The sequence below is a fragment of the Rhamphochromis sp. 'chilingali' genome (assembly GCF_963969265.1).
Source record: "Rhamphochromis sp. 'chilingali' genome assembly, chromosome: 10".
NCBI classification, from domain to species: Eukaryota; Metazoa; Chordata; class Actinopteri; order Cichliformes; family Cichlidae; genus Rhamphochromis; species Rhamphochromis sp. 'chilingali'.
Window position 1 is genome coordinate 36,528,093 of NC_137937.1, and position 24,598 is coordinate 36,552,690.

The 24,598-nt window shown below is 42.2% G+C and overlaps 1 protein-coding gene across 5 annotated transcripts in view; it reads right to left on the reverse strand.

The window, feature by feature from the left end:
• wdfy3 (WD repeat and FYVE domain containing 3) overlaps window positions 1-24,598 on the reverse strand; it is a 131,133-nt gene that overhangs the window by 80,227 nt on the left and 26,308 nt on the right. For all 5 annotated transcript variants that reach the window (XM_080893938.1, XM_080893936.1, XM_080893937.1 and 2 more), the window contains exons 2-11: window positions 24,180-24,390; window positions 21,680-21,803; window positions 19,780-19,889; window positions 12,232-12,468; window positions 11,622-11,814; window positions 10,824-11,010; window positions 10,189-10,355; window positions 7,210-7,689; window positions 6,988-7,098; window positions 4,451-4,644 (exon numbers count right to left, since the gene is read on the reverse strand). In XM_080893938.1, the coding sequence (XP_080750064.1) occupies window positions 4,451-4,644; window positions 6,988-7,098; window positions 7,210-7,689; window positions 10,189-10,355; window positions 10,824-11,010; window positions 11,622-11,814; window positions 12,232-12,468; window positions 19,780-19,889; window positions 21,680-21,803; window positions 24,180-24,359 (1,983 nt within the window). In that variant the 5' untranslated portion in view covers window positions 24,360-24,390. The remainder of the gene's footprint in view (window positions 1-4,450; window positions 4,645-6,987; window positions 7,099-7,209; window positions 7,690-10,188; window positions 10,356-10,823; window positions 11,011-11,621; window positions 11,815-12,231; window positions 12,469-19,779; window positions 19,890-21,679; window positions 21,804-24,179; window positions 24,391-24,598) is intronic.

Sequence of the window (24,598 nt, forward strand, 5' to 3'; positions counted from 1 at the left end):
TAGTTGTGAATATTCTGTAGTTGCACAGGATGCTTTGCTTCTGTCCAGTCGGTGGGACAGGCTTATTTGGCACCATGAGCAGGATCAGGAAATGCTGACCAAATGCTGAAAAAACCCTGAAACTCAAAGGGGTAGATCAACTCCACGGTCTTGTCTTCTGGAGACTGTGGTTTGTGGAGGGCACAAAGAGTTGTCTCAGACCGCCTAGGACAGGGGTCTCAAACTCGCGGCCCGGTGGCCACTTGCGGCCCACGCCACCCCTACTTGCAGCTGACGTGAAGAAATCTAATGCAATTTGACCCTTGAAGGTACTTTTTTTGTTAGGAAGGATGTGTTTGTTGTTGACTGCAATGTTCAAAGAAGTTCTTTAAAAAGCCAAAAATGATTTAATATGAAGGCAACATGAGCAGAGAGCACAAACATGTCGAGGGATTGGCTGCGTTAGTTCACTGAGAGTCAAAAACTAATGTGCACACTTATGTCTGCATTTTTATTTTGTTAAATACGAACAAAATTATAGCAGAAGTGCTGCCACGTTTCTGGCCGGAAAGAGAGGACGAGTTTGTTTATTTGGCAGTTCAATGAACGGCTTCGGTTAAGAGAGAGAAAAATTATTACGTTCACATTTGCAGATTTGTCTTGTTAAACAATATTTGAAATTTAAAAAAACAAAAAGAAAACGCTACATTTTCAGAAACATTTGTGGGTGTTTTCTTGTTTGTTTTGTACTACTTGAACACTAAGTGACCCTCCAATGAGACGACAGAGCCAGCAGTGGCCCACAGCTCATTCAAGTTTGACACCCATGGCCTAGATCTTTGCCTCTGTTCAGCTGGTGGAAAAGGTTCCTCTGTTTCCAGTAGGACAGGATCATCAGATGCACTTTCTTGTTCTGTCACTTCAGAATCATTACAGTGACCAACAGTGCAGTTTGAGTAATGAGTAATGCAGTACTGAGGTTTTGTTTTTGCAGTGTATCTACTGAAGTGGCTGGTGAGAGTATGTGTATATGTATTTACTTTTGAAGCTGTGGTCAAATAGAGTTCACTGAACAAACCGTTATCCATGACGGACCACCCTAACCACACTCTGTACCATTCACTCATCAGGCAGCAGAGCATCATACTGTAATGACTGTAGCACATGTATAGGTTATATTTATGTAGCACATATACACAGCACTGTGCAAAAGTCTCAGTCGCTCATTTCTCTATATCCTGTTAGGAAAAAGGTGAAAAATAGTGCAGTCAATTAATGAAACATGTGCCAGCACACACTGAAATACAGCCAGAAACAGAGTTTGTATGGTTTTAACAAGCTTGAGTGTCAATATTTATTATGACCACCTTTATTCTTCAATACAGCCTGAATTCTCTTAGGTGAGCCTTCTTGTAATATCTTTAAGTAGTCTTCAGGAATAATTCTCCAGGCTTGTTTAAGAACACCAAAACTTTTTTGTCAGACACGGTTCTATTGTGTACTTTTCTGTCCAGATACGATTTCCCTGCATTGGAAAAGCATACTTTAATAGCCCTTTAAAAACCAAGGTGGTTTTTAAAGGGCTATTAAAGTATAAAATTGTATTTTTTTTGGTGCAAAAATAAAATTTTATGCCTTTCAGACTCTGATCTTTGGCATTTTGCATCGATTCAGCTAAAGAAATGGGAACCAATCATGCGTGTTTGTGAGAGACTGATAGTAAAACGCCTAAAGATACAATTTAAACTAATTTGTACCCCTCAGCTGTAAAAGGCTCAAGAGCAAAGTCAACTCGGACTTTGACACTCATACCAATGGTGTTCCTAAAAATCGACCCCTAACCTCTAAAAGCAAAAAAAGACAAAAAGACAAAAATTTTACATTTACTTTTTGAAGTATTTTTTGCCTGTTAAAAACATTCAACTCAAGACTCATTCCATGCAATTATTAAAGGGGCAGTAGAGTCTTTGTATCTACCACTCAATTCAATTTTATTTATAAAGCACCAAATCACAACAACAGTCGCCTCAAGGCGCTTTATATTGTAAGGTAGACCCTACAATAATACATACAGCTCATTACATCGCACTCCGCTGTGATATAATGAGCGGTCACAGTCACGTAGCTTTCCGTTGCCCTGGAGCTCCACCCATTTGTAGCAGTTAAAGCAACAGAAGATGCCTGGGACAGTTCAGCCATAACTTAAATCTTTTCCTGCGCATACATGCCTGGGTACAATCTTGTCACTGAAGTGGACGCGCAACGGGATATCATAGCGTGGCTCAAGCATGTTCATCATAGTTTAAACCCCTTGTTTTGCACAACAGAATACGGCGTCCCGTCTGCAGCTAAACACCCCAGTAGCTTCTGTAATAGCTTTAGCCCGGTCAGACTGGGCAGCAAAGGGCTGCTTAAATACCTCAAACTCCTCTGCTCCTCCACTTGGACCGCTAGCGCTGACCATAGCTATCGCTTGACAGACTGACCACGCGCACCATACACATACTTTTTTTTCCTTCTTTTTTGAATCTTCAGATCACGTGCGTGCCGAACCGTGGAGTGGGATCGGTTCGGATTTCGGATCAACCGTGATCCGTTGCACCACTACTAACCTCTGACCTTGAGGTCCAGGTCACCGACATTTGTCTGAGATTTTTATTAGATACACCCATGATATCAATTGGATTTTTTTTTTACATCACCTCGGTCTTGAGTTATCGCGATCACAAATTTGAGTGTTATGCCGCCCACCCGCCCAGCAAGGTGATGACAATATCCAATCAGCCTTTTATGGCTGAGGGGTAAAACGCAGAAGATTTGGCAGGCTCCTGTTTGACAGTTTACCTGCTCATTACCATGTTAAATGTTCAAGATCATGACAGCAACATTAGAAAAAGTACAGCTTGTTTGGAAGGGTTGCTTAGATGGATCCTCTTCTCTCGAAAACAAACATGGAAACACAGCGGCACAGCTTAGGTTTGTTTCTGAACCAACCACAGGACTTCTGGAACTACGTGGGGCATAATGCACAGCGCCACGCCTGACACCATATTAACACAAACACGTCATACTACTGTGCAGTATGTCAGCACGGTGGTGGAGGGGCGATGACTTATGTTTGCTTTGCAGCCACACGACCTGGCACCTTGAAGTCACCAGTACCAAAGTGTCCTACAGTCAAACGTGAGGCCACCATTAAAACTGGGCCATGCAACAGAAGACAGATCCCAAACTCTGCAGCAAAAGAAAAAACTCAATGAAGTCTTTTCTTTTGAAACACTGGTGGGACGTTAAGAGAGCTGTGCAAAAACTTCTGTCTGCAAACGTGAAATGAACTGAAGCTGTAAAGGGGAAAGGCTTCTACAAGACACTGAATCATGGGATGTTCTTAGCTTTTCACCTAGATGCAATAAGAAAAACTAAGAACATCCCATGTTTTGTTGCTAAGGAACACGCCACCAGTGAAATCTCACAGAGAATTGCATCCCAGTACTGAGAAATCACTGCACTGGATTTTCACATTTCCCATCGCCCATTTCTCAAAATTACAGCTAGAAAAGTAATGAGTATAGCTGGGACCTATAAACATGTCCCACTGGAGGGACAGTGAATAAAGGAGAAGTAAAAACTGTTACACGTTGCACCACTGATCCAGCTGTTTCCTGCTACTTTAGAAGACTTACAGACTCAGCACAATGCTTTTAAAACCAATCACAGGATGTTAAAGACATCCTCTTCCTGGGAAATTGCCACCAGGGTACATCTATACGCACATAAAACTTGGCTTTTGGGGTGTTAAGTTTACCAGCCATGGGGAGGCTTTAGGGACAGGCTGTTCTCTCTCGAGATATATACGTGGACACCTTCACAAGGGTGGTATCTCTTAGAGGGTCTGCAGTGCGTTAGTGTAAGTGATACTTAAACTCTGAAGAAGAGGGAGGAAAATTATTAAAGTCAAACCAGATTTGATATGAGTTCTTTGGAATCCTTTTTAGGGCGATAATTAAAATCCCTGATTAACGGAATTGGAGTAAAATGCTGACGGGTTAATCCAAGTAAAGCCTCGGCATGTGAATAACCTCGTTTGAAGGAGTGGAATCTGAAAATGCAATTACGCTTCAGCAGATGAGCCTCGCTCACATCCTGTCTGTGTGTGAGTGAATGTGAGTGTAGTGTATGCTTTTATGTGCACCTAGCTCTCAGTGCACCTTGTTTGAAGCAATTACTGTATGCAGGGCTTCAAATGAATATTGATTTTTTAAATTACAGACTTTCCTTTCCTGAGCCATCTCACTCAAATTCACAGACGGGTTTTTTTTAAATGTCTACTAAAACAAATTCAGCAGAAGTAAATGTAAAAAGACACAAACTGCACAAATTAAAAAAATATAAGTGGTGAATCCCAGCAGAAAGCGCTTCGACAATATTGATTAAAACAAAAAGAAGACGAATGAGTGGCGTGAGCCGTTACCCTCAGTATGTCTGTCTTCAGCTGCAGCTCACTGGGCGGTGCAGAGTGCATGAGGCCCAGCAACGTTCCCATGTCGTCATCGCCGCTGGGCGACAGGACAAGCTGCTGGATGATTAGCAAAGCGTGTTCGCGACACTGGCGGTACTTCACGATGTTGTGAACGCAACGCGCTCCACCGAACTCTCTGAACAGAGCTGCAAGAAAAGAAGAAAACACAAAACATAATGAAATCAGGTCAATTAATGAATAAACCAGTTTGTTGCTGATGGGTAGATTTCAGAGTACTAAGAACCTGTGGTTGCAACATAATAAAGACTACATCCAAGTTTTACTGCGGTCGGCTCTAAAGTTGAGTCACAATTAATGTACACGCTGAGGACGCGCTGAACTGTTGTGTGTTTTTTTGCCACTGTTAGCTAATGTTAGTAGCTGTTAGCCATTGTTAGCTACTGTCAGCCAGAGTTCAACCATCTGTGACGTGGATGTTCCTCTGCTGGACTTGGAAGCTTAGTTAATAAAGTCTTATATGATGTGAAAATGTAGCTCAACTGTTAATCAGAGGTAAGTGTGATTTTTAGCTGCCATGATGCTAGCTCATAACTTGTTGTTTAGCCGGCTCTTATCAGCTGTCTGGAGACGTGAGGATGGCAAATCTAATCTGCTGACAGATTTGAGACTACGCTAGTGGCGCTTTCATCACATTTTTGTTCATTTGGTGAAGAGGACTCCTTCTCTGATGATAAAACATGGGTATGATGCTTTATATCTTTAGTCTGAAGGTGCAGACACAAATTTAAATGTCTCTTACATGGCATTCGGACACCTCTTTTCTGCCTTTGATGTACTGCGTGTATGGCCAAACTTTAACCACATGTAAAACACAATTAGTGAAACAGGAGATTTCCTTCTGGCCACAGGATTCAAATACGGTGTGGGTAACATGGTGGCTTCCACAATCCACAAACCAGCTCCAATGTATTTGTAATGAATTAATTCTGAGTTTATGAGAATGCATCATTGGAAGATGCAATCACACTATTCTATGTACAGTTTCCTTTTTCTTCTATTAAATTACCTTTAAAAAAAAACTAGAGAGTGCACCTTTAAATACTTTCATTCACTGCAAGCCTTGAAGATTTGGTTGTTGCTCCGAGGGACCAACTGGGCCCCAGAATCACCAGAATACTCGTCTCTTTCAATTTCCCATTTGATTTGTAAAATGAAAATTATGAAGTTATGCACAAATAACCTTAGATCCTTCTTTTAAACATTTATAAGGAACGTTTTGGCATGTTCAAACTTCTTCTTAAAAACCCATTTGATAAATGCTTTACTGAAAAATATTTTTTGTAACCTTCTTGATATTTATTTAAGTTTATCTGCAAATATAAAAACCTTGAGCAGTCCCATTACTATCATTTCTTTCTAATCTTGCTCAAGTCTCTCCAGGCCAGCTGAGGAGGATCAAGCGTAAAATGTAAATGTAATCAATGTGTCAGAGTGAAGCGCTCCAAATATTACACACATCATCGTCGTCCTCACCGAACCACCCGGTCGTCATCATCAAGGTCAAACGGCGCTGTGAGCTGTCAGTGTTCTCACTGCTGCTTATGCTTGTGATTCACTGCATTTCTACAGCTGACCGACGAACGATGAGCGTGTAAAATAAATGCAATAACATCATTTATTCATCCCTAGTGGAAAACTCTTTCCTTTCCACTTCAACAGGGAGGTCAGAGTTCAAGGCACGTCATCCTGGAGATGCAGAATCAATGTCTTGCTCAAGGACACGTCGGTAAGGATGGGGAATGGAGTGTGTATTAGTTAATTTTAAAGCTACAGTCTGCATTTTAGTAATTTGGCGTTTTTTCAGGAGACATTATTTGCACTGAAAAGATCTGATTTAGTGAAAAGCAGCATAAGAGATGAGACTCACAAGCATTTGACCCAGCAGGACCTTATAGAGACACAAAGTCGTGTCATTTTTCTTTAAAACTTTTTTTATTATTGTTTCTATTGATTGATAGCACTGACGCTTTAAGCTTGGCTATATGATAAGAATCAGGTACTTAAGAAATTAATTACTGAGGGACATTAAATCTAGTTGTGCCTCCAAAGTCCATATTAATCTATAATTATTCCCTCCACATAACTAAAAACATTTCTGTGTGGATTTCATTTAAAGTGCTGCGATCGTGGCTCAAGAGTTGGGAGTTCGCCTTGTAACCGGAAGGTTGCCGGTTCGAGCCCCGGCTTGGACGGTCTCGGTCGTTGTGTCCTTGGGCAAGACACTTCACCTGTTGCCTACTGGTGGTGGTCAGAGGGCCCGGTGGCGCCAGTGTCCGGCAGCCTCGCCTCTGTCAGTGCGCCCCAGGGTGGCTGTGGCTACAATGTAGCTGCCATCACCAGTGTGTGGATGTGTGTGTGACTGGATGTGTAAAGCGCTTTAGGGTCCATAGGGACTAGTAAAGCGCTATACAAATGCAGGCCATTTACCATTTATGCTTTTTAAGAAACTGCTCTGTGCATGAGTTTACCTGCGTTAGTGTTGGTGGTGTTGGAGCCCTGCAGGAGCACAGTCAGCGTCTCCATCACCAGCCAGGCCAACTGCTTCTGCTCCTCAGCCACAGTGTTGTTTTTGCAGTCAGCTAAACATGGAAGGAAACACAGAGCGAGAGGACAGAGGTCGATATTAGACGGGATTACAACTGTGATCCAGTAAAATAGTTAAGTAAAAGAAAACTAAAGAAGCAGTTCACCTTGGTCGTTACTGTGTGGTTGCTGTTGTGAGGGCGGTTCTTTGAGCAATGCCGCGTACTTGTGCAGCAGGTTGACCAGCACCTCCAGCAGTCCGACCTCCCGCAGCACGTCGCTGAACACCGGGTCGTGCCTGGCCAGCTTCAGCAGCGTCCGTACTGCGGTGATGCTGCAGGCGTGCGAAGTGCTCGATTTGAGGAGCACGCTAACGCTGAAGAGTTCCTTACACGGCACATAGTTGAGGCTGAACACTACAAATTCCAGCAGCTCAAAGTACTTTGTCTGAGCCTCGGGGAGCTTGGCCACACGCTCTGCAAACTGAGACAGCGTGTGCTGCGACTCTAGGATGAAATAGTTGGCCGGTTCGGCTGTGTAGATGTTTCCGATGGCGTCCAGGAGCATGCACGCCAGGCGGCTTGTTTTGGCCCGTAGAAAGGCGTTTTGGAGCACCGCAAAGGCCTGAATATTACGCACTGTATGGCCTGAAATTTAAAACACAAAGAAAAAAAAAATATATATATATATATATATACACACACACACACACACACACACAATTCTGGAATGGATCAACAATTAGACACAACGGTCCCAGTCATAGAAAATTTGCTCCGTTTTGCATTTTGTGTAAATATCCAAGATTGTTACATAACAGAGTCCCAGACGGGTTTAATACAAACGATTTAAACAAAGCCAGCCTTTCTCTGCCTTAGCTGGCTGGACCACTGCATGACCTTAATATAAAATACTTATTTCACTCAATGAGTCGCAATTAAATGAATAATTTATGTGTTTTTTCTGGATTTTGTGGTTAATATTCTGTCGTCTTCCATTAAAATGAGACAGTATTCATTTCTTTGTAAGTGAGCAAACTTTCAAATTCAGCAGGGGATTTCCGTACAGGCAACAGGAGACTCTTCCTTCAGTTTCTGCTGAATCACTCCACTGAACTTTTTACAGCAACTGCAAAAACGTCTCCTTTCTCCGACCTCTGTTACTCTAAACTGCCGTCTGTCACTGCACAGTTAACAGGGCAGATACACGATACTTCAAATTTCTTCCCTGTTGTCACTCTTTGTTTTTTAAATATACACGTTTCCAGTTAGCTTCGTTGAGTTGATACTGGAGTCTTTATAGGGAATAATCTTCATTCAGTGAGTCAACAAAAATATTTTAGGCTTATTTTAGGCTAGCTCAGAAATCATAGGCTATGACTTTCACACTCACAGGACGACAGTAAAGAAAAGGAGCACTGAAAGTGTGTGTCAGCACATAGCCTCAAACACACACAGCAGTTAAGTGGATGTGGCGGGTTAATTAGGCGTGTAAGCGCACCCTCATACCATGATGGCTCCTGGTAATGACTCTGTGCTCAGCTGGAACTGTCACTAGGTGGGTAAACACAAGTGTAACTGCATGTGCTTGTGACTCAGTTGACTTCAGTGTTGTTAGTGGGAGGGTGTATGCGGTTAGAAACCCAACACGCTGACAGTGAGTGTGTTACCATGTGTGAATGGGTGGAGGTGAAAAGCTGAGTTACAAACACCACAGCTCCAGAGAAACTGTGTTTGATTCTAAAGCATTGAAAGCTGAAAACAACGAACCCACACAAAGTCAGAATGACAGATAAATGGAGGGAAATGTTATTTTAGTCATTTGCTTCAAAAACAAAGAAATTAATAAGTAGAGATGGACTAAATACAATTTTGAGTTAAAGTAGTTACATCAAGGGCCTCCCAACACAGGGAGGTGTAGCCCATCAGTGTCTGTAACTGAGCTGCACCTCCCAACCCCGTCTGTTGTTGGGGTCTTTGGAGCACATTTAGTGGATTATCTGACTAAAATTATTGTTTTTATGGTTTGTACCACACATTATGGCTGTGTAGCACAAACCAAGCCAGGAGATTGGCTTTAATTAGTAAAACTGTACTATGTAATTATTCTCTGCCCTGGCATTAATTAGCAGAATCTGTGTTTGTAAGCTCGTGTGGCAGAAGTGTGGTGCCTGGCTCAGCTGCAGGGGAGGAGTGGGGCAGTGAGCTCAAGGGGGCGGTGCCAAGAGGCTGGAGGGACAGGTGGCGGTGATTTACTTAAGGCTTCTCCCTTTATATATAGTGAAGCCAGAGACCTGGGGGAGAGTGTGTGTGCTGACGACTGACGCAAAAGTTGAACTGCGTGGTGAAACGCACAGCCACATGTGTGTGGTGCTTCAACAAACAGCTCGCAAGCATACAACACGTGTCGGGTCAGTCTTTACACGCAGCATTGGTCAAAACAGAAATGTCAAGGTTTTAAAATGAATCCAACAGCTTCAGAGTTTTAGTCTGAATTACTTGAATTCTTTATTTTGGGCTTTGTTGTATTGATGTATATGTAAGCGGCTTAACTACTGTTTGGCAAGCATGTACATGTGGGTCAGAAAAAGTACGACGGCGTTCCTCAGGTGCATGAAAAAATAAATACGTTTAAATCTTTCCACAATCAGGATGAGCCTGTTCTGTTTGCATGAAAGAGGCTTCAGTCATTTATCTCCAGCAACGTCAAAGGCGACAGAGGAATTATGGCGTCTGTCAACAGGTTAATCTTACTGGGATGAAGCACCCATCAGTCATTTCAGTGATGGGGATGGAGGTAGAAATGTAGACTTTTTCACAAGTAATCCCTTTTTTTGTTTTAGAGCTTCTGGGAAAATCAGGCTGGTGCTACTGTGTAGACTTAAGCTGAAAATCACTGGTTTGTTAGAACAGTGTCGCTGTTTCAACACTTTATTTAAATGTGTCCTTGATTTCTTCCTTAGAGGACACCAATGGAAGATCGTTATGAATCACCTCTAGATGAGTGTAAGACTGAATAAAACTTTGAATCATGGAGGCTCTAATCCAAGTGCATCATTTGCACATCTATATGTTTTACTCTGAAGTCTTGCTCATTATAAAACTTATGACAGATTTAATGATGAGCCAAAGTTGCACCTAACATACCTTTCCCAGAAGGTTGCGGGAGAACAAATCCAGGCAACAGGAAGGGGGCGCCGGTTGTCAAGCCAGCAGGCTTCAACTCCGTCACCCCATACGTGCACAGACAGGTGACCAGGTTGACCAGGTCCTTCAAAGCATCTTTTGATTCGTCCTCCTTGGCCTGTTCCAGTCTGGATGCACAAGAAGAAGTTACATCAATCTTCACACAACATAAAGTAAATAAGGTCTCAGTCACAAACATCCAGAGGCTGTTGAATTCTTGGTAGCTACTGTCACCAGAGAAAAAGGTGTAAATCCCTGAATGGTTGCCAAGTGGTTGCTGGGGGTTGCTAGGTGAAACAGGCCGCAAAAGCCTTGTGAATGCTGTGTTTGGTAGCAGACTGCACATTCATGAGCGTAGGACGACAAGTTGTTGGTGTCTTCCATGCAAACTATGGACAACTGTAGCAATTTGCTAGCAAACAAAGAAGTCACAGGGACGGTTTCTGTCCAGCACCCTCTGTGCAACTGATTTCAAATAGCAACCTCCAGCTGCCACTTTTGCACTCACTGGGTAATTCATACCAGGGGTCACCAATCGCTCTAGTTGGACTTTAAAACCCTGTGATGAACTGCAGGAAGGAAGACCTAAGCTGTACCTGAGCATGAGGTCGCAGAGGAAGGTGTAACCCTGGCACATTCGGAAATCGTCCAGCAGGGTCTGCGACACGTCGCTGGAGTCTTTGAGGAAGCAGGAGAGGCCGGCAAACATCTCAACGATCTCCAGAGAGGAGAGATCGTCTGACTGCTGCATGTTTTGAACACATGTAGCCAAGCATTCCTTCTCTGTAAACCGAAGAGGGGGTGTTAGAGACAAAGAAATGCAATCTGTAAGGAATTTCTGTGACAGAATGTACGGGAATTATTAAGGACATAAAGAGCTTTCCCTTGATCTTAGATTTATAGGAAGTGAAACAAAAATGCATCAGATGGACAAAGAAACAGCTTCAGACAGATCTGTGCTGCTGTAACAGCTTTTTTAATGCTGAAAGACAAAAGCTTCAGGGTTTTTCTTCTTTAACTTTACATAAACAATACACAATAATAACAGGGACAACCAAGCTTAAATAATAAATCACATTAAAAATAATGGTTTTACTTAGTGTCACATAAATCATTGCACAAATCTCACAACAAATTGTAATTAGGCAACCCTCTGGAGCTTTACAGGCTGTGAACTGTAAATTATCTGTTTTAAAAGTGGTAGAAAACAAGCTTCCCTGTTTTGTTCAGCAGTATTCTCACAATGTGTTTTTTGTTATTAAGCTGTAGAATTTGTGTGTGGACTGGTTCACATTTTCTAATATTTCAGAGCAAAAATGCACCTCCAGATGTGGTTTGGAAGACTGTTACTTCCAGAAACAGATGTCCTTTGCGGACGGTGCGTTTGTACATACCGTGGATGTATTTGACCACGTTGACGCTGAGGCCGTGTCGGGAGATGGTGGTGAGCACCTCGCCAGCACTCCTCCTCCAGGGCAGGTTGTGAGGAGGACACCAGGAGGTGATGGCACTAAACAGTAACTGCAGGTCATCCTTCTGGGCCAGCTCCTCCGCTGGAGACACAAATGTGCAGAGCTTCACCAGGATCTGCACAAGTGGAAACGAAATTATTATTGTTTTTTTTAAGTTCTGGGTAAAAACAACAAAATAAGCTGCTGAAAAAACAACACAAGCCCGAGTCTTTTGTCACGGAGATACGACTGTGTTTGTGACGCAGGCCGTTTGATGAAAAGATTAAAGTCTTTATGGGAGGCAGAAGCTCGAGTCTTTTTATCAGTGAACAAATAGATTTAAAATATCAAAATAAGCCAATAACCGTGTTATAATCCTCAGATCTGCTACAGACTCTCCACGCAGACTTTTTTCGCTCCACAATTCAAACACAAACATTTTTGACGATGTTTAAATGTTTCAGTTATTCTTTGTGTGAAGGTTTTAAACATAAAGCAAGCTGATAGAGGCTCTTAGTCTGGAGTGTAACAGCTGACACTGTTGTCTTTTTACCTGGACAAAGACTTTCTGGAGGAGCGCCCTACGGTCAGCCAGGGGCAGCTCGGGTTGGGTGTGCCCTTGCCCTGGCGTCTTCTCTTGGCTGGGTGGTGGTGGTGGTGGTAGTGGTTGTGGCGGTTGTGACGTGGGGCCTACGGGTGCCTCGGCCATGTGGGGCAGGTCAAAGAACAAGTAGAGGCATTTGACGAGCGTGGAGGGCACAGACATGGTCGTCATGCAGTCCACAGTTTTCTGTTGAGGGGCAGAGAAAAGGGGATAACATTTTATTTCCCAACATGGTTCAGGAATACAGGGCTATACTCAGGCTATACTCATAATGTTCCAGCCTTTATTTGTCACTTTATTAAAGTTGAGCTGATTCAACACATTAGTTTGTATTTGAAGTAATCCACTAAGACACCAAAGTCACAAAATAACACAAACCGAAGGGCCACTAACTTTTTTTAGTGGAGTCTAACGTGTTTGCTTCCCAATCACAAAGAACTTGTGCAGAGGCGCAGTGAGGGATAGCATTAGCTAGAGAAATGCTAATCTTACAATATACAACACTGCTGGATAAGAGCATGAACAGCAGTGGTGGTTCTAGTCAATGACCTGTTCTTTACTTTTTCTATGCATTTCTAGTTCTGCTATTTTCTTCTACTCAGCCACATTCTGGATGCTTAATTCTTATTTTGCAAATTCAGAAAATATAAATCTTCTAATGTACGGGTGGTTGTAGCTCAGGTGCAGGTCAGCCACTAATCAGAAGGTCGGTGGTTCAATCCCAGGCTGCCAAATACTAACCCCATGTTTGCCTACTGGTGGTGGTCAGAGGGCCCGGTGGCGCCAGTGTCCGGCAGCCTCGCCTCTGTCAGTGCGCCCCAGGGCAGCTGTGGCTACAATGTAGCTTGTGTGTGAATGGGTGGATGATGTAGTGTAAAGCGCTTTGAGACTAAGTAAAACCAGGCTACGAAGGAGGAGATACTAGCAGGCGGTGATGTGCGACCCAAATGTAAACCGAGCGTCCGCTCGCTGCACTCTCTATGACAGGGACAGCAAACATTCATTGGAAATAACTGCTGTGGGTGGAAAAGCAGGGCTTTAAGTAGAGTTACGAGGTTAAGTTGCTTTAGATTTTGCTAACCTAAAGTGTGAAGCAGCTATTTTATACTTCCACTTAAAACTTCCAGGGAAAACACAACCCAGCCTACTTGTGCTTACACTAGACTTCTGCTGTGTCACTACTGCTGCACAATATTGGCACTTTATTTCTTAAGATTCACACTTCAAATTAGGAAGTGTGTCATCGATGACAGCAGCCTATCAGAACAGAATGATGGAAACTGGCTTGTGTTCACTTACATGCTGCTATATTGAATAGCTTAAAGAGTTTTCATTCACTTATTCAACCATTACATACAAGAACCCTGAGGTATTTATTTATTCGTTGTTTGTATTTGTAATTGCGTATTCCCCCCCCCCCCCCCCCCCCTTTTGTTTCACCCGATTATGTTTCTGCTTAAATCACTTAAAAATAAAAAAAAACAAATACTATTTTTCTAAAATCATTTTTGAAATACTCTGATCTCCTGTTCCTTAAATGTGAGCAATCAGCTTCCACTTTAAATGAAGCTGAAAGCGTGAACGTCAAACACACCTCGACTGTGTCTGCAGAGGCAAAACAACAAAAATGAAGTAAATGTCTAATATCGCATGGATCCAACTGTATGTTGCATATTCCCTTTTCAGTCTAAAAGGAACATGATTTATTTTTTCCACATTCATATAGAATCACTTTATATCAACCTAAAATAAAGAGCTACACAACAGCAGCAGGACAAATAAAGATAAAAATGCTGCTTTAAGGGTGACTTTGGTAAATGGGTGTTTTGTTGTGCTGTGATTCAGTGTTTCAGATTCAGCTATAAGGGCCTGAGGTGTGTGTTCACTGAGTGTTTTCCACAGTTATACTGTGTGTGTGTGTGTGTGTGTGTGTGTGTGTGTGTGTGTGTGTGTGTGTGTGTGTGTGTGTGTGTGTGTGTGTGTGTGTGTGTGTGTGTGTCATGTTGACAAAGATAAAGGGCTGGAGAAAGAGATGGGGTTTGTGTTCACTGAGGCGAATGATTCAGATAATCAAACGCTGCCTCCCACACACACACACACACACACACACACACACACACACACACACACACACACACACACAAATTACATTGCTCTTACACACGAGCTCTCACAAAAGACCACATATGCCCATGCACACGCACACACACACACACACGCTGCAGCTGGATGAAATGACCATCCCATTTACTCCAACGCCATCTACACGACGGAGAGGAGGTGGATGCACAGCGATGAATAACAAAGCACAGCAGGCGCACACACAGTTTCAGCCCCTCAGATGGAAAAAAGAAAAAAAAAAGGAGTAAGATATAGACAGCTGAAGTAGGCAGAGGTGTGTATAGATGATGGTGAGTCACAACAATGGAAGACTGGACCAGCACCTGTGGTACAACAAGCCACACCGAGAGGTGTGTGTGTGTGTGTGTGTGTGTGTGTGTGTGTGTGTGTGTGTGTGTGTGTGTGTGTGTGTGTGTGTGTGTGTGTGTGTGTGTGTGTGTGTTTGTTTACAGGCTGTCACAGAATACTGGTCCCACTGCAGTCAGGTCAAGGTTACCGTGAACAAATGAGAGACAAAATCAGAGAGACGAAGGCATTTAACAGTGTGTGAGAAAAACAGAGACAGGAAGGGAGAAGAAGACAGACACAAGGAGAAGAAAAATACCAATAAATTGATCTCCTGTCTGTTTTAAAAAGAGAGAGAGAGAAACAAGCGCAGTGGGAGTGCATGAAGGGCACCCTTTAAAAACACAAAACAAGAGAGGAGTCCAGACTGAGTTACTGACAAAAATATTGCCGTTTTATGCTGTGAGGAAGAAAGAGCAGGAGGTGGGGGAGAAAGGGAGCGAGAGGGGAGAGCATTAAAGGGAGGGAGGTGACGTCAGGTTTATGGGAGGCCAGTTGCCTGGAGAAATCCATTAAACCTACTCTCACTCTCACACACACACGAACGACACGGGTTATTTTTTACTGCCAGTCTGTGTTCGCTGATATCAAACAGTCACAAGAAGCAGCCCTTATTCATTTAAAGGAGACCGCTGACTGTGCAGTGTGCATGTCCAGTGGTACTGACCAATAAACCTAAAATTATCATTTAAATGAATGTTTACATTTACATCCTCAATGTGTTTACACGTGTGACCAATCAGATCACAGACAAGCCACTTGTGTCTGAGCCGAAGGAACAAGAAAAACTCAGCTGGACGTTCTCTCCAGCATTTTGGTGTCTTGAGCTGCAGCTCATCTCAGTCTGAAACACACAGCACAGAGCAACGCCAGCGCTTACTAAGGTCCTTCCCGAGAGAGGGCAATGCAAATCTTCCCAAAAAAACCTTATCAAAGTACACGGCTAATGAGCAAAATCAGAAACTCTTTGCTTTACGAACAGATTTTATGCTTATGTTGTTGTGAACTGGTTCTATTTAAATAAAAGCTGTACAGAGACTAATAAATCATGCATCACCTATGGAGTAAATCAGTAAATGGAAATTTCAGAAAAGCTGGGCTACAGGGAGATGGAAATACCCAACCTTTGAAACGCAGCGGCTGAATACTACAAGCCGTCTTGCCTCCTTCCTTTCTTTCGTGTTGAGCAAGAGTTGAGAGTTGCACAAAGATGCTGTGCTGTTGTGCACGAATATCAAAGCTCTGTCATTCAGTAACTAGGAAGTGATGGGAATCTCCATCACATGTGTAGTACTCTCTACTTTTGCTCAACACAACTATTTTACAAGTGCTCTACAAGTTAAGTATACGCCAAGTGGAATTCTTCAGAAAGCAGACCACAAAACTGGCTACAGAAAACCACAAAAAACTGCCCTAAAAATGTCAGCTGATGATCAAGTTTTTCCGATAAATTCATCCAATCATCCAAACCTACAGTCCAAGTGTATTTCTGGAGCACAAAGGAAAGATCCGTGCCCACCAGACATTCACAAATGACAAAAAATAAAGGAACTCTGTGTCAACATGTTATGTCCTACTCATCATTTAGTTACATAAATAACTGAGAACAGGAGTCGGTCCAAGTGCTCACATGTTACATCAGAAGAACACTGCCTGTCTCACAGCCTGGCCAAGTGCCATTTTGCTATGTCTGGTTTGGCAAGATTGTTGTTGCTGCATTCAAGGAAATATTCAGTAAGTCGACATATTAAGGTGCTGCCTGCCTAACTATTAAACAGCGCATGCTTGAGAGCGGCTAAAGACTGGGCACAGAGAAGAGGGGGTGGATCACGTGTCTGTAGATGGGAAGAAGCGTTCCACCCAAAAGCAACAACAACAGTGAATTTCTGATGTGCAGCAGAGCAGGAAAAGCAGACAGCCGACCAGCTGACAGCAACACTCCCCACAAGACCTCCAGAGGAACGCAGGCCAAAAAGTTCAAAAGAAGTCTGCTGGCCACAATTCAAGACTACAGACAAAGACGAAAACAAGAGCTCAACGTCCAACCTTTATAAGCAGGTGGTAGGAACAGAGTAAGGCACTCATTACTGTGACTAAATGCTACAAAGAAAAATCACAATGCATGAATTTTCTTCATGTGACATCCAGCAGCATCAGAAGACTGCAGATAGAAAGGTTGTGTTTGGGGAGAATAAATGAGACTCGGTCAGGTGAGAATTGTTAATTATACTGAAGTCTCCTGGTTCTTACGGTACCTTCAGCGCAGCCTGAACTCTCTTAGGTAAACGTTCTTTTCATTTCTTTAAATAGTTTTCAGAAACAGTTCTTCAGGCTTCAGATCAAAGCTTTTCTTTGAATGTTCATTTCCTTTTAATCCATTCTTTGTCAACATGACCCCACACTAGGGCTGGGCTATATCATACCGTTCACAGTAATACCGGTGTAATGTTGGGCAACAATAGGAAAATGAAATATGGCGATAGAATATGGGTAAAATGCGCATGCGCAGTGCCTTTGTTTTCATACGCACATGGCGGCGATGCAGAATGAGAAGAGCGAAAGCGGATCGTTGAATGAAACAGATGAACCAGAACTGGTTTGTAAAAATGCTGCAGCTTCACTGGTGTGGAACTGGTTTAGCTTTCGTCCGTCAGATACACAACAAAGCACTATTTTTGGTAGCGCATGCTAGCGGGCCGTCGTTATTACCGTGTTGTTTGAAAAATACGGCGCACTTAAAATCAATCCTTTGATTTTTCCGAAAGTCGACAGAGTCCCTTATAATCCCGTGTGCCTTATGTATGAACTCTGGTTGTGTTTACTGACCTCGAAACGATTTTATGTGCACGGCGCTCGAAAATCTGTCAGATGTTTTAGTACGACTTTGCTAAGCTACGAAGCCGCACCGCTTGATGGATTGTTGGAGCATTACGGCTATCGTAGGCAGGAGCCTCGCGGAGTGATACGTACTGCGCTTCAACGTAATATTACGGTATTATGTGTGTATAACCTCTTTTTAAGTTTTGTGGATATTATACATGGTTATGCTGAGGATATGTCGGCCAGTTTCCACTGGAAATGTCTTTTGGTTAAACTGTCAGCGAGGAATTTGCATTTGCACTGTTAATTTTTTATATAACTGTAATGCACTTAAAAAAGCTGCTTCCATCCATCCATCCATCGTCATCCGCTTTGTCCGGGGTCGGGTCACGGGGGCAGCAGCCTAAGCAAAGAGGCCCAGACCTCCCTCTCCCCAGCCACCTCCTCCAGCTTGTCCGGGGGAATACCAAGGCGTTCCCAGGCCAGCCGAGAGATATAATCTCTCCAGCGTGTCCTGGGTCTGCCCCGGGGCCTCCTCCCGGTGGGACATGCCTGGAACACCTCACCCAGGAGGCGCCCAGGGGGCATCCTTGTCAGATGCCCGAACCACCTCAGCTGGCTCCTTTCGATGTGGAGCAGCAGCGGCTCTACTCTGAGCCCCTCCCGGATGGCCGAACTTCTCACCCTATCTCTAAGGGAGAGGCCAGCCACCCTTCGGAGGAAGCTCATTTCTGCCGCTTGTATCTGCGATCCGTGATAAAAGCTGCTTGTTCAAGTAAAAATACATAGATTTTTTTTTTTTGCACTAATAAAGTTGTGGAGTTGTAAAGTATTTTGTCTAGTGTCAATTATATCGTCAGTTATATCGTTAGCGCAAATTTTCAAATGTATATCGTGATAAATATTTTTGGTCATATCGCCCTGCTCTACCTGCTGCAAATCATCACTTCGTCAGACCTGTCGCTGACTTTTCAAATTCAAATTCAAATTCAAATTTTTATTTGTCACGTACGCAGTCATACACAGTACGATATGTAGTGAAATGCTTGGACAACTGCTCGTGACCTAAAGAAAACAAAAAAGGAAAAGGCTATGAATAAGATAGGAAATAAATATGAAAAATTAAAAAGGGTAAATTTAACTAGGAAGGAATAAAATATAAATTAAGGTTAAAAATGAAATAAATGTACAACACAAATTAGAATGAAGGGTAAATTTAACTGGGAAGAATAAGATAAAATATATAAATTAAAGTTGAAAATAAAATAACTGTACAACAAAATACACAATATAGAACTATATAAGAATGTATGAAGAAATCTAAATATAAATAAATATATACACAATAACAGCAGCTGTACAAGTATTAACCGGAAATGAAGAATATAGTGACCAGTGTTGTGCAAAAAAACAATGTGTGCAAAAACAATGTCCAGAAAGTCCAGTGTGTGTGTAAGAACCATATGTGTGGGTCAGTACTGTGTGGTGGTGTGATTGAGAGACCGTATCGCCTGCGGGAAGAAGCTCCTCCTCAGTCTCTCTGTGTTGGTCTTCAGGGAGCGGAATCGCTTTCAGTCCAGTTCTTGCAGAATTTGACATACACCAGCCTTTTCTCCCTTTAATGAATGGCTTCTTGACAGCCAGCTTACCAGAGACCATTTTTGATGAGGCTTCAGTGAACAGTAGATGTGTCAACAGAAGGGCCGTTTGCTTGATTTTTTTTCTTATTTCTTAAATAATATATTTTTAGGCCTGACATCTTCCTTTGTCCTCCAGGACACACTGCAGAGCATTCCAAAATATGCCAAAGTGTCAGCTAAAAGCACTTTGTGAATCATATTGTTGGTGCAAAAATACAATTTCATGCTTGTGAAACTGCCTAAAGACAGATTTAACATTGGTGCTGTGCTAATTTTGAGATTATGTGCAAACACAACACTGGTTCATCCCGTGAGTTAGGAGGTGTTTTAATGCTTGAATGGGTCATAGATCTGAAAATGGTCAGGCAAAAGGACTGGAGTGAAAATGACTGAAAAAGCAGTCAATGTCCAAAGGAAAACTTTAAAAACACCTCCAGAGAGCCTGGAGGAGTATTGCTCAAGAACATTTTGAGAAATTACAAAAAAGTTTATTTTTTGCTTCCAAGGGCTGAAGAAATGAGAGGTGGTTCAAGACTTTCACACAGTATTGTACAGTGTCTTTTCTACCAACCTGTCCGGAGGAAGCTAACAGGTTGATGGTGGTTAGAAGCATCCAGCCGCGGCTCGCCTCCTCACTCTGATTCACCTCCAGGAACTGGACTATGGCTCGACTGGCTGCCTCTGGAAAAACAATCACACACACAAACGTGTGGTTAACTGGGTGGAAAGTGACAGCTCACTGTGGGGCAGATGGGCTGTTTGAATAATGATCAAATATGTAACAAATTAATCATTACAGTGGATGTGACAAAAGGGAACGTGTGGTTGGGCTTCTCGGTTTTGGTTATCTGTGATCTTGAAAATAATACATCAATATTGTATTTCGGTCCCACGCGCTAGCTTTTCAGTTAGCTCATGTCTTTACCAATTTTATCACAGCACTCTTTGTCCTAAAAATATAGCCACACTAGGTTAGGTTTAGGAACAAGTATCCATTAGAACCGAACCATAATAAAAAAACAAATCACACATTTTTAGTCACTTTTGTGAGCAGAAATAAAAATGCTTTTGAAAAGGTTTCCTTAATCCAACCCACCAGCTGAGCCAAAGTCTAGTTGCTCATTGTTCAGAGCAAATCCACATCTGTTGTTTTGATAATGAGTACTGCAACGTCAGTTGAGAGCATGAATCATGTACTGACTCATTCTAAAGAGGCCTGGTGACCAACTGTAGGAGTGCTTCTTAGACCGTTGTGTTGCAAAATCAGAACCGTTCACCGTTTGATAACAGCATGTCACATGATTAGACAGGGATGAGGAAGAGATGGAAGGACGAGATAAAGCGGAAGAAATAAGAAATAGAAAGCTGGTGTGTGTGTGTGTGTTTGTGTGCGTCTTTTTTGAGGAAGCCACAGTCAAAGCTGCCACGGCTGTCAACGCTTTGATGAGATGCTGCTGGCTCGCCCGCAGTGAAGGCTAACCTTTCAGATTGAAGTAGGATTGCATTGATCCTTTGAGGAAAACGTATCTACTGAGAGCCAAAAAGTCAAAAAATAAAGTGCAAAATTCTGGGAAAGGCCTTATCTGATTAGGGTAACACTAACATTTTTTCTCCATTAATCATGAAATCAGCTTTAAACATTCTTAATAAAACAATGAAATATGTATTTATCTTTAGGGGAACAATTAATAAAATAATCTTATTGTGATAGGGTAGAATAAGACGAAGCTCTTACGCACATCCATAGAATAAATCGGGTTTCCAGGATGGAGTAGACAGTTATATTGAGCATCAATTATTTTATTTTTTTTAAATCATTGACTAAAATCAGTGACCAATCATAATCAGGCATGGGCGTGTACTTATGTCCACTAATAATATACAGATTACAGTATATTAGGGTCCTTGCCATATGTGGTACTAACTCTTGAAAGCCTAACAGGAGTAACGTTTGCAGCACTTTCTGTCATATTTCAGCCTGCTTGTAAAAAAAAAAAAAAAAAAAATGCCTGTGTTTGGATTACCCAGCTTGGAAAAACCCAGAAAATATTCTAATAGTCATCAGACGACATATTTATATATACTTAGGTGTCCAAACTCATCATTAAGAGTACTGGGGAGGCCGTCATATGTTGTCTTTATGGGGGAAAGTGAAAAAATAAACTCCCTAGAGTCTTTATTTCTATCTTGTCATCTACTATGTGTACCTAACAAAGCTCAGATGCTCCATCTGTGCCTTACAATTAGTTCTATAGTTGAAACTCTGCATAAGAACTGTCTTTGTATCTAAATAAAGAACAAAAATCTCTTTCAACACCACTGTGTTCATCTGCACAGCCAAAAGGAAAACAGAAGACACAAACCGGTTATGAGAAATTATTGGCTGGTGCCAAAGAACTCTACAAGTAGGCCTACTCCACAGTGCATTTTTGCACTTACAAATATGAGTCTGTGTGCATCTGCAAGCTCACCTGTGGATTTATTGGAGGCTCTTCGTCTGATCTCAGTCACCATGAGTCGGGACACCTGGGTGGTGAACTGCAGCAGGTCGGAGAATTTCTCCATCATGCTGCTGGGAGGTGCGTTCCCAAACACCTGAAGTGGACAAAAAAAAGCATTTGATTAATGGAAAAATAATAATTTAAAAAACAAGAAGAGAGGAACCAAAAAAAGACTCAAAAACTAGACATCTGTTCACTCGATACTTATATGTAACCTAGCTTATAGTCAGGTGTGTGCAGTTACAGGAATCCTCATTCCTGCTGATATCTGTGACAGTTTTTGCTTGAATGCACTACTTTATGGTGACAGAGAACATTGGAGGCTAAGCCTTTGGGGCAGCAGGTCAACAAAGACAAACTTCTCTTCATCCAGCAAAGACTCGTCATCTGTTTACTTATCCAGCAAATCTGACTTGAGAGCAGGGCGGGAGGCTGCCGTCCCGCCGCACAGGGACCACTTTACATCCAGATTCTGACATGAGTATGGCCACAGGTGTGAATCCCAGCCAGTGGTGGGTAATTAGCAGACAAGTCAAGAGACCCTTGGCAGTGCACTCCAGCTTGATGAGCACACTTAACAAAGGCAGCCTACAGCTGCGGCTGCCAAACAAAAAGGCGAATTACTGGCCTGCAGGCTTTACTTCTGTTCTTTTGGATAAAAAAAAACAGCTATAGGGATTTCAACAACTTCATTTTGTTAACTTGTTAATATGTGTAGCTCACTTCCATGATTACCCACCGACTTGACTGGTTTCCACAGATCTGGATTCAATTTTAGAGTTTTTCCAAAAGGAGGTGCAAAAATGCTTTATGAAAATTTATTATTAATTATTAATTCATAACATATTTTGTTAACATAGCTTAAGGCCATTGTAAAGTGGGAGGGAGAGACTCTCTGGAGAGGCTGAATGACCATAACAACAGTGAGCTGTTCCACCTGGCCCAGAAACTGCACAACTGAGATTTCAGAAATTAAAAATGTTGGATAAACCTGAATCTATTTAGTCTACAGATAAAAATTAAAAGATAAAAAATACAAGTCTGTACTGGACTTTTCTCCCCCTGCATCAAAATAGTTCCAATACACCCCCACCATTCAACTGGTCTGATTTTCCTATTAGTGCTTAAATCAATAAAACTTAACATTAGTTAGTTAGCAGATATATAATTTAAAAAAGCTTTGAAGGTTGTTTAATTTAATCACAAATGATTCTGAAATATTATAAACACCAACCTAACGATGAGACAATGTGTAGTTCAGTGAGTTCAGTACTTTTCAGCACTTGCTCCTTAACACCTGACAACCAGGTGTGTTTTGGGTACTATTTGCTTTGATCTGCACCTGAAACGTTCAGCTCCTCCTACTCCTACTACATCTAGTGTAACACTAACTGCATTCCAAACACTGACACTACAGGCAAACATGGTGGTGGTGCTACTATGATGGTCTGGAGCTGCTCAGGACCTGGACAACTTGCTGTAATTGATGCATCCATGCATGCCACTCTCTACAAGAATGAGAATTCTGGCTAACTGCACTTAGCTTATGCAGCAGGAAAATAATCAGAAACACACCAGCAAGTCCACCTCTGAATGGGTAAAAACTAAAAAATAAAATTAATGTTTTGGAGTGGCTTAGTCAAAGTCCAGATTTAAATCTGCCTGCGATGTTTCGGCATGAACTTAAACAGGCCATTCATACTTGAAAACCCTCTAATGTGGTTGATTAAAGTAATTCTTCATAGATGAGTGGGTCTAAATTCATCAATAGCTGTGTGAAAGACCCATTGCCAGTTACTGCAAACACAAAACTGCAGTTCTCACTGCCAAACATTTGCACAACAACCTTTTCATACAAGGCCAGGTAGATTTGGTTAACCTTTTTGCTTTAATAAATAAAATCATAATTTGAAAACCTCATGCCTGTGTACACTGTGGAGACAGTAAAAAATATATGACACAAAGGTTGGACTGAAAAGTCCACTTCGTTGTGCTTTGTTCAGCTAACCTTTAGCCCTAAAGTCAACAAGCCCACAGAAGTAAACAAGCTCATTTCCATTCCATTTATCTGCAGTCTGGTGGAACAGAATCTGAGAGCTATCCAGACAGGTACGTATGAAAATATGAAAATATGCTTTTAACCACTGGATTTGAATCTGCAGAAGTTCCCTGGTGAGATCTCGTTTTCAAATGTCAATGCATCTATAGTATCTATTGCACCCATGACCTCAGGGAAGCAGCTCTAGCGCGTTTGTAACCCAGCACAACAGAGCTCTCTTCTTGTTTTCCTTTTTTTTTTTAATACTGCACAGACGAGAAACACATGATTTGAAAGATAGCTACAGACAGCACAGGAACCAAATGAAGCAAACTGTAACCTGCCACATCAGAGCTGCCATATGTACAAATATCTGTTAATCCGCCTGTTTGGAGCACCTCCAGTTCTCCCTCCACCCATGGTGTGACTTACCCTGTTAAATACAGGAAGCATCATGTAGAGCTTCTCCTCCTGCTCCTTCTGGGTCATGTGGCGAGGAGGGTGGCACAGCTCGGAGAAGAGGCGTCGCAGGTGCATGAGGCCCAGCGCGTTGTCCTGGGGGCTGCACTCCTCCTGCCTCGGCCGCCCCATGATCCTTTTCACCATGTTCATCTTGAGCGGCTTTGTCAGGGCAAAGGCAGCCCTGCAGATGGGAGAGAGAAGATCTATTAAACATCTCACAGTAACTCAATACATAAAGATCTTGTTAGTCTATGTAACTGAAAGTCCCTGCTATTTGGTATCAGTTCAACTCTGTAAGTGGTCTCGAGTATCAAAAACAGCCAAATATAGATATAGATGATATTTCACATTTCACACAGATTAGCTTCTTGTTTTGTTTCTTTTTTAAA